The sequence below is a fragment of the Dermacentor andersoni genome, chromosome 4 (genome assembly GCF_023375885.2).
Source record: "Dermacentor andersoni chromosome 4, qqDerAnde1_hic_scaffold, whole genome shotgun sequence".
NCBI classification, from domain to species: domain Eukaryota; kingdom Metazoa; phylum Arthropoda; class Arachnida; order Ixodida; family Ixodidae; genus Dermacentor; species Dermacentor andersoni.
The window spans coordinates 150143347-150155863 of NC_092817.1; the positions used below are offsets into that span (position 1 = coordinate 150143347).

Consider the following 12517-nt stretch of genomic DNA (forward strand, 5'->3'; position numbering starts at 1 on the left):
TGATCTGGACTTCGCTTCAGCAGGACCCACAATTGAATTCATGCAAATGATACAGAGGTGGTTTTCAATAATGGACATCAGCAACTGCCAACAACACATCCATTGCAACAACGCCGACGCCCGCCAGTTTACGGATGCTGATGATCCTAGATTAGAGTGGCTCGAGATTGTTTTTCTTGCTTACATCGAAGACCTCAGGAAGGAAAGTGCAGCTGGCAGCTTTTTAAGCAAGGAAACATACCACGCTCTTGTCTTTGCGACCACGTCAAATGTGCAGTGCATTCGTCACTTGCTGACTGTGAAGAAGTTCCGGTTTGTGCTCACACGCAAGATGTCGAGTGACCCGATAGAATCCATGTTTGGCTTTCTGCGCCGAAGTTCCGGTAGCAATGATATACTTGACGTGAAGAGCGCGATATGCGGGCTGGAAAAAATGCTGAAGACAGGCATCGTTGCTGCCTCCGACCAGAGCAACGTTCAGAGCTCGACATCATTCGTCGCAAGGCAGCTGCTTCCAATTCAACACAGCCCCACCATGCCTGCCACCGGTAACAAGTTTCTCGACCAGGCAGTGAATGACTTAAAGAACCACCTCACAACGTTGACAGCATGCATAACAGGTCCGGACGAAGCCAGCGTCGCCATGGTTGGAGGCTTCATAGTGAGGGCTGCAAGTGAAAGCATTGTCTGCTCGAACTGCATCGCCCTATTGCAGGGTCAGAAAGGCAACACACCTCTCCTTGGCCTCATTGCCCACCAAGATCGGGGCGGGCTCTTCTACCCGAGCCAGGAACTCGCAAAACTGTTGATTGGTCTTCGGAAGCTTGTAGACCACGTGCTTCCCCACAGAAAACATCTCACAAAGCCCTTGGAGGTTTGCGTTGAGAGAAGTGTGGCAGCGCTCATGTTCTCAGCTGTGGCAACACAGACAGCGACCATCGCAAGGTTCTCCTGCAGCTCATCACTAAGAAGTTTATGAAGCCGCTGTTCACCAACTATGCCGTCAGCGCTAGCGACAGGAATGCGGTTGTTAAGTTCCTTGACCGCAAACCTCTGTCCCGCAAGGTGCTTAAACTGTAATTAAGGGAATGTGACCGCGGCGGCCTCATTTCAATGAAGACGATAAGCAAAAAGGTCCGTGTGCTTGCGTTGTAGTGCACGTTAAAGAACCCCTAGGTGGTCAAAACTAATCCGGAGCCCTCCACTAGCTACGGCGTGCCTCATAATCAGAGCTGGTTTTGGCACGTAAAACCCCAGGAAGAAGAAGATGGACCTTTCATTACGCACACACCAAGTTCAAGTGAATAGCTTTCATGTTGTCGTTGAACTTGCCTTGAGTACACCACAATTTTCAGCAGAATTACGTGAGACTAATAATGCTGCGCGAAGCGACATGCAAGGTTGAGAGCGTGTACGTGTGAAACGAACTGCTGCGGGCTTCTTGTTACGTTACTCGTGAACGCTACTTAGACTTAGTGAACCAATTGCGATAACTGCAAGAAACTAAAATTTCGTCGAAAGTCGCCAGAGCACAACCAGTTTATTCAAGTACAAGTGAACGGATGTGTTGCGATGTCTCCCTGTGTCGCCGCGCTTTCCAAGCAGCCGCCGCCGCTACCGCCGCCGCTACCGCCGCGCGCCGCGACACAGCACCGCCCCAGCCCCCCTTGGCGGAGATAGGGATGTAGGTGGCGCCATCTCTTGACAACCGACCGCAACTCAAGGCGCGACGGCTACAATGGGTAAGCGAGCGACGCCGCAGGCATCTTTCTAGAGGAGGCGTTGGCACGATGTATACGCGCGCAGAGGGCTCGCGCATATGTCTATGGTTTGTCTGGTAACTCGGCGACTTGGCAGGCTGTTCGAAGGATGAGAGGGTAAGCACACCTCGGTGAAAGAACAACTGTTGTGTAGTGGGTTGCAAAACCGCATACAGTAGATTGAAAGGTCAGGCCAAGCTCTCGCTCTTCGGAGTCCCTAAAGATGAACAAAGGCGACGCGTGCGGGAGCTCAATCTTCACCGCACCGATCGGGCCTTTGGAAGTCGCGGACTCCATTGTGAGCTACACTTTGATACAAAGTACATACTGACGCACCATGTGCATATCATTGAAGGTCAAAAAGTATCTACACAGCGTGGAAAGCCTGCGTTTCGGTCTTACGCGCTACTCACAATATTTTGCCGTATCTTCTGGAGTATGATGACCGAAAGCATCAAGGATAAGATTCTCCGTCTTCGATTGGCAGGTTACCCTACACATGTACTTATTAGCGTTGCTGAGGGTCTGCTCAAGTCGAAGCTATCAAATAATCCCGCCAGCGTGCCTCGTGTAGATAAGAGGAGCGTTGCTGTCATCCCATATATCCACGGCTTATCGCACCGTTTAAAGAAAATAGGCCAACGTGCGAATGTTAGGGTTGTGTTTTCAGCTTCCACAAAACTACAATGCCTGTGCAGACTAACCAGACCAGGCCTCTCTGATAAGCGCACGTGCAAAAAGAAACACCAGGAACCGTTTGTTGAATGTGTGGAAGAAGTTGTTTACAACCTTCCTTTAAAGTGTGGGAAGAACTACGTGGGGCAAAGCGGAAGGTGCCTCAACGTGTGTTTAAAGGAACACCGGTACAATGTAGCAGAAAAGCGGAGTGGGTTCCTTGACGCCCACTGCAGGCATTGCAGCTACACTGTCGCCGGGGTGGATGATGGTGACCACTCGACGTGTGCTCCAGCATAGAGACTGCTCCATTGTGGGAAAAGCCCGAGGTAGGATAACTCGCGAAATTATAGAAGCAGAAATGATTGATAGGCTTGGCAATAACTGTGTGTCTAAACCATCAATTGCCCTTTCCCGCAAAGAGTTATCGTACCTGCGCAATAGTGTGTAAGAGGTTTTTTGCAAACAGCGCATGTATGATGTACGCGAAAAAGTTGTATATATGTATGGGTCCCTTGCTCGAAATAACAATTGTTGCAAGTTAGCGCCTGTGTGTGTCACGTCTCACTTTCGTCCTTGTCTTTTTAACGCGCTATAAGCCTCACGATTCTGGAGTATCTCTACGAGTAGCCCACACGCGAGCAGCCCACGCAAAAGAGAACTGCCTCACATGCAAGAGATTAAGGCCGGTCATCGAAGAGAAGGCCCCGCTGTCAGTTGAACCTTCATTGACATTGGAGACATGTGACAATGAAAACCTGCGCGGGCTCAAAGACAAACAACCTATAACATGCTTCCTGATTCAAGCAAATATAACAATTTGATCCACTACAGGCCGCTGCAGCGATAGGAACCATGATTTCTTTTTTTCTTTTTTGACAGCGACACAGATGGGCCACTTACAGAGTAATAGCATTTCTTATCATTTCGAGTGCCTCGATGATCTCCCTAGTGACTTGATCTGGGTTCCTAGATATCACTTTTGATTTGTCAAACAAAGGTTTACAGCCACAACGCGAGCAGTGCGCGGCCAGATGACTAGTCGTTACCAGATTATTAACATTGTTCGAATGTTCCCGTAAGTGATCATTGAGGAACCTTCGCATGTGACCAATGGTTAGCTGTCGATCCTTCTACAGTATTCCTTCCCGCAGTTTAAACAAATACGGTGCACCACTCCTTCCATGCACGAAACAAACGCTTCTCGGTGCTTTTTATTGCAATCGTGGCAAGTCTTTGAAATATTTTTTACTTTCGCGCACAAACTAGACAAACTGAAAGGGGCTGAAAGGACGACGTCAACGCCAACAGGGGTCCAAACTTTCTTCATGTTATGGCAGGTTTGGTGCAAGTACGGAATCACAACCACTTTTCTGCTTCAGCTCTGTTGGGCAGCGGATTCCGGGTGATCACGCTTTCTTAACATGCTGCCAGCCAGTGCTGTCAGCACTTGCAAGGGGTAGCCAGCTGCGCTTAGGCACGAAACCTGGTTTTCAAAGCTTTTGTGTGCCAGGTGATGGCAGGATTTTAGAAGAGCGTACTTTAAAACTAAGATTAATGATGCCTCGCTTAACTAGTTTGGAATGCGCTCATGAATACGGTAGAATGGCTTTCTTCCCTCGGTGCTCATAGCACCAACACACATGACTGCTTCAGAAAACAAGCGCGAGATCTAAAAACCTAATGGAACTGTTAGCAGGCTCTTCACATGAAAAAATAAGTCGTTGGAGGCGTTTGCGAAAAACTGGTCAAAGAGCAGACGTGGCCGAAGCCAAGCACCCGTTGTCACGTTGTCAAAATACTAATCATTGACACACCTAAAATTTTCTACAACCTTTGATCCTTTCAGCATAGTACACATAATCCTCTCGTAATGAGCGATAAATAGGTCGCTTAATAGAGGCGCGAGACAGGATCCAATGCATGCACTTTCTCTCTGTACAAACGTTGAGTCACCCCAAGCAACGAACGTCAAAGACAAGCAAAATTTTAAAGTTCTAAAAACTGGTTAGCTGTTAGAACGACTTCATTCTGGAAGCCCACTATGCCGCAGTTGTCAATGGCGCCTTCCATGCATTGATGTAGGACTTTTTGATGTAATGAGTAAAACAAATCTTAATTAGTGTCTAGAGAGAAGTCAGAGAAGCTCACGTGAGTGTTCACTATTAAAAATTATATCGCTTGCTCAGAGCTGCTGATTCTAAAAGGGTCGTCGAGAGCTAAAACTTTGAGCAATGCCTTGAGCAACGAACTAGTTTGACTGCATGATTATCGACATCGCGGATTTCACAAAAGGGACACCTGTGAGTAGTTAAGCCTAAAAGGTTGCAATTTCTTTTGTTTATACTTGTATTATACGGATGCCAGTCGAGCCAGCTCAGACACTTTCAGCATAGTCTCTACATGCAACAACAACATAACAACGGCATCCTTCAAAACCTCCTCGGCATGCGTGGCAGAGGCTGCAGCCATCGCCTTGGCCATTCAGGACGCCGAGCGCCAAACCAATTCGGCTGTCATATTAACCGATTCACAAGCGGCCTGCCGCCTGTTTTTACAAGGAACGGCACCCAAATCAATAATCAAAATTTTAGGCACTCAACTAGAGGGGCACCACACTATCGTCTGGTGTCCGGCACACGAGCGACTGGCAGGAAACGCTAGGGCAGACGTACCGTATTGCTCGAGGTTTGAACGTCCGAGCAACGGCATGGCCTAGCGACGTCATTCCACCGAATTCTCGTGACATCCTCCTACAGCAAAGGCAGGAGCGGAGACGTTTTGGACATCCTCACTCCGATTTAAACAGCGAACAGGAGAGGGACTGGCGTCGTATTCAGACGAATACATACCCCAACCTGCACCACCTACACAGAATACACCCCACGAGGTTCACTGACGAGTGTCCGTGGTGCACAGACACACCCACACTAAAACACATCACATGGGAGTGCCCCAGGAGGCCGCCGCACATAGACAGTCCCATATTACACCAACATCCACTAATGAGGAATAGGCAGTGGGAGGCATGGCTTGCGGACGAGGGTCGGGAGAGCCAGTTGGCTCTTCTGGACCAAGCCCAGCGAGCCGCTCGTGCCAGTGGGGCCCTGGAATAGGGGCTCCAACCATCGTGGCTTATTTTATTTAGATTGAATAAAGTTTTACTCTCTCTCCTGTAAAACAAACCGCTAGAAATAGTCTTTCTGTGCAGTGGTTTAAAATAATAAACAATAGAAAATCTTTTTATACGCGGACGTGATGCATCATTTTTTTTAATGGCACATGCTTCTTACGGCCTATGTTTTCATTCTCCAAGATTATAAATGTGCAACATATTTTGAACACGTACAACCTATTGCATCTGAGGCACTCATCTCCTTTCCGATTGCGCACACCTGGAAACAGCTTCCTTGCAATTCTGGCCACCTTAAAAAGCCCTCACAAGACGGGTCAGCTATGATCAAGTGTCATTTGCCGAGACGTCAGACTCGCCCTTGCGGTTTCGATGAAAGATCAAATCTACCAAAGCGGTTCTCGATCTCCCTGGCGACAGCCAGGCATAGCCTGTCGTTTCCCCTCTTCGCCACCACCTGGACACACAATGGCAACTTCTCCGCTGACAGCATTACAGGGCACACCGAGACGGGCACCTTGAACAAGCTAAACAGTGCCGTCATGCCAGGCGAATCAAGGAATAGCAAGTCCTGATTCTGGAACGGGGCAGCGCTGGTGGCCGCGGGCAGGACAAGCACTCCATTGTCCCCCAGCGTCTCCTCGAACCGATCGCGGGCGATTTCGAAGGAGGTGATGTAGTCCGCAGCTTTCTGCTTCGAACTCAAGCGACAAAGCGGCGCCATGCTGGACGCGGCCAACGCTGCAAGTGTGTGCCGGCCAGCTCCCGCTAGATGGCGGAGCAGTTCGATTAACGTGTTGAAGCCACCGGGACGGAACATCTCGGGCATAGGCTTGGGCTGCATGACGCCGGCCACCTTGAACCACATAAACATGCCAAGTCGCATTTCGGGCAGGTGCAGCCGATGCGCTTCGAGTCCATGCGCCCCCCTCAGGTACTGGGTCACCTGTGTAGAGTACAGAGACAAGAAATGTTGCAAAAATAATGTCACCTATCTTGATTATTACAAACACAAACGAGAAGATTGAAGACAAGATAGACGCAGGGTTGGGGTACACTTTGTCTAATGTCGTCGAAACAACGGTAACATCACACTTGACGCAGCACAGTGGTCCCAACCTGACGCGCGCGGCGAAGGTTATGGCGACGTGTTTGTTTGGGGTCATTTCGGTGTCTGCCACGATGCACTGCCACCACCTCCACTCACGTAATCGAGCTGCTGCGTCGCCAACCGCTGAGTCGACGACATCGATCACGGAACGACGTTGTCCGGTGCGAGACCATCATGTTTTCCGTTCTTTTCACGCGCGTTGGGAGCCGCGGCGGAAAATTGCTCACATCACCGAGGCAGCTGTTACCTCATCAACGGCACCCCAACATGAAAAGTTATTAGAAGAATACAAGAGTCACTGTACTACCTGTGCATTAGTGGAACCGGGAGGCACTCCTAGCCTCAAGCACATACTGTCCTACCTGCGGTGAGCGTGTAAGTACAAAATAATCGCCAAAATGTCCCAGCATCTGGAGTAATTGAACGAAGCCACGCACGACGCAGAGAGGCTGTCTCCAGTTGTGCCGTCGCTCTGCGCGGTAGCCGAAAAAATTCGAAAGCGTTGAGAACAAAATTTGGAGGACGCTTAAGCTTTCGCGATAGCTTAACGCGATAGCATTCAAAGATCGCTGACTGCTTCTCACGCTTCCTGGCAACTGGAGCGTATGCAACTGTAATGTCTACCGGGAAACGTTGGCCGCGAACGCTATGCACGAAGGCGGGCTTTGTGGTAGAAACGCGGCCTCTTGCGTGGGCTGCGATGCGATGGACGCTAGCGCCAGCTGGAGGCATTGCAAAGAAGCGGGCGCACCGCTCCGTGGTCCCCAGGACACCCGCGCGCCGGCGCACGCAAATGACGGACGCCGTGGCTGGTCCTTGAATGGTATAATTCTGTAAAAAGGGTTTCTTTGAGGTTTGGCGTAACATAACTATTTTTTCTTATGTAGTCAAATTACAATCCGAGAGCGATCATGTCTGCAGGTTGTGTGTAAGTAATAGTTTTCGATTTTTTGACGTATCTGACTTGAGAAATTCAATTAGTTCAGTAAATTCCTTGCGTCACATGGATGGAGTGGGTATGGGTGGTTCGAAAATCTTGCCAAAACGACGCCGGATTTTCTGCGACACCCGCTCGTTAACGCTCTTGCGTTCAAATGTCTAAGAACGTATCGAGACCGTCAAGAGTCCTGTGAAAGGGGGGAGTTGTCGCGCAGAGTTGGAGGATGGCGCTAGTTTTCGTTAATGCGGAAGCGTCAGAGTAACTGAAATACTCTCTCTCAAGCGTTATTGCGTTGGTAGCGTCTGCAAGGATACATGCAAGAGCTTCTCCGCTAGGCCGTGTGTTGACACTAGTAGTACCAGCGCACTTCAGGCACTTTTCATAACCTATGTCTCAGTGTCTCTAATCATTTCCCCGCCAACTGCGTCACTGGTTATATGCAACTATTCAACAAACCTAGGGGGAAGAAGACGAAGTGATCCTTTGATAGAACGCTTGTACTGTTGTCTCCCCTTTTTCTCTTTGTTTCCCTGCAATTTTGGGAGCTGCCGCTCCCTTCTTGCCACAATGCATGAAGAAATCTCCGAGGACTTTCCTGGTGCGCAGCCGTCAGGTCGGATAGCGTCAAGGAAACGTGGAAGTGCGTTAAGCGATACAGACAGCGAGGCCACTGAGTTATATTCGGACAGCTACGACTCGTCGGTCGATGACTTTGAGGTCGTGATGAGTAGATTAGCAAAAAGAAGACTGCTACAGGCATCTTCGTCGCCATGTGCTTCTACCGTGAAGAGTGCACCGCTGCGCTGGCCACACACTGTGCTCTTTATGCCCGTGGACCAATTTGCGGCTCCTCAACAGGCAGGTCCTCTCTTCGTTACTCGAGAGAATCGCACCAAATGAGATTAAAGACGCGCGAATAAACTCGCGGAAAAATGTCCTGGCAGTTGATGCGCTACATCGCAGCGCCCTTGAAGGCCCACGTAATATAACTGAGATCGACAATGTAAAGGTGCGATCAATGATCCCTACAGGCGGCGATGGTACTGCGGGCGTCGTTTATGACGTCGATGTTGCCATCCCGAATGACGACTTGTCAATACCGATCAAACCAATGACAGAAGGTACTTTCATTAGAAGGATTTTCAGACTGGGAAACACACGCTGTGTGAAGATTTTGTTTGAAGGAGACAGCCTTCCTCCCACGTCAAGCTACGACATGTCCGTCATCCAGTACGACCATTCGTACCGAAGCCACCATAGTGTTTCAAGTGTCGCAAGATTAGCCACGTAAAGGGTGTCTGCGTGAACAACGTCGTGTGCCCGCGGTGCTCTGGGTCCCATTCAGAAGACGCCTGCAGCACAGATGTTCTGAAGTACCCTAACTGCAGTGGTCGTCACATGGCCTCATCAAAGGATTGCCCGCGGATGCGGAAGGAATTCGCGATCCTAAAACGAACGGGGCGGGACAATTCAACGCATCGAGAGGCTGCCGCTGTTCGGCGACGTCGGCATCGACACCGAAAACGCTCACGAAATTCTGCAACTGCAGATAAGAACACGCCATCTTCCGTCAGAAGGATTGTCACATCAACGTATAGTGCAACCAAGACAGACACAAGGAAAGCAAACAAAGCGGAAAGACTCGCCCGTCCTGAACAATGGCCTGAGCTACCGAGGGCACAACTCCCTGCTAAGTTACCTCAAAACGCACCAGCTTCGACGGCTTCGGCAACTGTTCAAGCGACGCTGGCTTATGATCTCCAGGTCATCAACATTCTTAGGTCGCTCATGACTGCCATTCGCGTTATACTTACCAACATGAAATCTTCGTCTACGCAAAGCGCGATACAGTTACTGGACACTTTGAGTCCAGTACTTGCAGCTCTTGGTTGAAATCATGGCTCTCCAGAAGCCGTCGTTTCGTGACGAAGTTCGGAACGCGTCGATATTTCAGTGGAACGCCAGACGACTTAAGTCATGCATGTCGGACTTTCGACAGTTTGTGTTCATGAACAAGTTCCCCATCATCGTCATCTGCGAGCCCCTATCAGATAACATCAGACTGTCCAGGTACGACTGTTTCATGTCCGCCATCCACAGAGAATGCAGTCAGATCATCGTATTCATACGACGCGATCTTACGCATGTTCATCATCTGGTGCCACCTGACCAAGAAAGCCAGTACGTATGTCTGACAGTGAAGAAAGGCAAGCTTACTTTCACAGTAGTTGGAGCCTACATATCACCCTCAAGTCGGCTTGGCTGCGAGCGGTTACGACGAATTCCGACAGCGACTCCGCAGATTTTGGTGATGACGAGATTTCAATGCCCACCACAATCCCTGAGGAAGTTCTAAGATAAACTCGAGAGGCGGAAGATTAGTGTCATTTGCCTCGGAGCAAGAACTGTGCTTGTTAAATGATGGAAGCCCCACCTTTCTGCGTGGAACTTCCTACTGCAGTTGCCTGGACTTCACCTTTGTTTCGCACTCCTTCACTAGAAAAATCAGGTGGTTTCCGGATATTGAAACGTGGGAAAGTGACCACCTACCCACTTAGGACTGAAGAGTTGACGGGTTACAAGTGAGCCGGCGTCACGCAATGTATCGACTGGCCAATGTACGAATCAATTGTCGAAGACGGCTGTCGTGATGACTTGTCCTCTAGCCTAGATGACATCATAAAGGGTGCCCTAGAGGCTGCCACACATTCGCTTCCGAGAACGTACACAAGCGCCGAATACGACGTTGAGCTGGAGAAGCGTCGTGCAATTCGTCGCCATGCACAGTGAAGATACAGGCGCGCGAAGTCTGTACATGACTTGAGGTTGGCCAAAAGAACTGAAAAGAAAATTCAGCGTCGCATGGACAAACTAGCATCGCAAAGGTGGATGTCATTCTGCGAGTCTTTAGATCCACGAAAACCTTTGTCTCACGTATGGAGAACTGTTCGTGGTCTCCGTGAAACCCCTCAGCAGGGCCACCCTTTTAAGCCTTTGGCCCTTCACCAACAATGCAGCGACATTGACGTTGCTAAAGATTTCGGCAGGAGGATTGCTGGCGAAACTAGTTCCGCTGGAACATCGACGCTCCACCGCTCACCAATTTCACGCGACCCTCGCATGGACATTCCTTTCTCTATGGACGAATTCGAAGCAGCACTTGCCTTGTGCAAGCGTTCATCTTCACCAGGACGCGACAGTATAACCTACCGTGCGCTATGTAATCTTGGCGAAAAGGCTCGGAGAGCGCTCCTGCTCTTGTTCAATAGCTCCTGGCAGACAGGTACGGTTCCCCAGGAATGGAAAACCAGTCGCCTGATTCCGCTGCTCAAGCCTGGCATGTCGCCTTTAGATATTGCATCATACCGACCAATTGCGCTTGCCAGTTGCATCGGAAACTAATGGAGATGATGGTTCTAGCACGGCTAGAATGGTACCTCGAACATTGCCACAGGGCTATATTCAGATGCAGTGGCTGGTTTCAGGCGTGGCTGTTCTTCCATAGAAAACGTTGTCGACTTGGTGACGTACGTCGACCACCAGAAGTCCTGCAAAAAATTATTTGCTGCCCTGTTCCTGGATGTTAAAGGAGCGTACGATAACGTAACGGACGAAGTGATTTTCAACGCGGGAAGGCCTATTTCTGGATAAGTAGCTATCTACATAAGAGGTCCTTTTTCGTACTTACCCAGGATGGCCCGACCACCCAGTATTACAGTAACCGTGGGGCGCCTCATTGGCCTCGCCGACATACTGCCATGCACCGTTAGGCTCTCCATCTATGCCGACAACATTTGCATTTGGACGTCGGGTGTGACGCGACTGCAGCTTCGCGCGCGGCTTCAGAAGGCCGCCACTTTGACATCATCCTACCTTCGAGAACAAGGACTTCATCTAATATGTGAAAAGTGTGCAGCGGTTGCATTTACCAGGAAATCAATGGCTGTCGACGGACAGCTGATGTCACATGTTTTTGGGGGCGGTCATTGACAGAAATCTCTCCTGGACCCCGAATTATGTGAGAAAACACCTGGCAGGAATTTGCCGTATGTTTAAGTTCCTAGCAGGAAAGACCTGGGGAGTGCCAATATAATGTATACTGCAACTGTACAGGGCTAATTGTATTCCTGCGGTGCAGCCTACCGGTCATGTCCAACACCTGCAGAGCTAACTTGAACATAATCCAAAGCATCCAAGCCCAAGCCCTAATGATATGCCTTGGTCTACCGCGCAGTGCGTCAACGACTGAAGTTTTTGCAGTTGCTCAAGATTCCGCTCTTAGAACACCATTGAAACAATGCGTGTGCACATGAGACACTCCGCACAAGACTTCGCGAGACAAGGCGCACAAGACTGCACAGACTAAACCCGTCACTGCAACTCAGACCTCCGGCCGGTCTGCACCCACACGAAGCGTCTCTTCTGTGTCGGTAGTGGCTTGGAGTTGCCTTCACGAATGCCTACTCAGCACCTATTGGAATGGCTGATAGTCCTGCATGTGCTTGCAGATGCGAGGAGAACATTGACCACTTATTGTGCCATTGTTCTCAATTTTAAGCAGAAAGACAGTCTTTGTCCAATACATTGAAGGCACCTTTGCGCTTTCTCAGAGCGTCTGATTTGCTCGAGCGGCTTTAACTCAAGTACTGTCCATACACGCCTCTACACCGTCTCGCTCCCTTTTCTCTTTTCCCTTTCTCCCTTCCCCCAGCGTAGGGTAGCCAACGAGACCCTTGACTGGTTAACATCCCTGCCTTCCTATGTTCCTCTCTCTCTCTTTCTCTCTCTCTCAAAGAACTTATCTTGCACCAACGTATGTCACTCAGCATGTGGCACTGGATATGTGACTAATCAGTGAGTCAGTGACGCCAACATCTCATACGTTAGGTGCCACTCCT

At 49.7% G+C, this 12517-nt stretch overlaps 1 protein-coding gene across 1 annotated transcript in view; it reads right to left on the minus strand.

Moving 5' to 3' along the window:
* Positions 1-5548: 5548 nt before the first annotated feature.
* LOC129380099 (fatty-acid amide hydrolase 2-A-like) overlaps positions 5549-12517 on the minus strand; it is a 30856-nt gene continuing 23887 nt past the window's right edge. Inside the window, exon 7 of the mRNA XM_055074531.1 lies at positions 5549-6514. Within this exon, the coding sequence (XP_054930506.1) occupies positions 5918-6514 (597 nt within the window). The 3' untranslated portion in view covers positions 5549-5917. The remainder of the gene's footprint in view (positions 6515-12517) is intronic.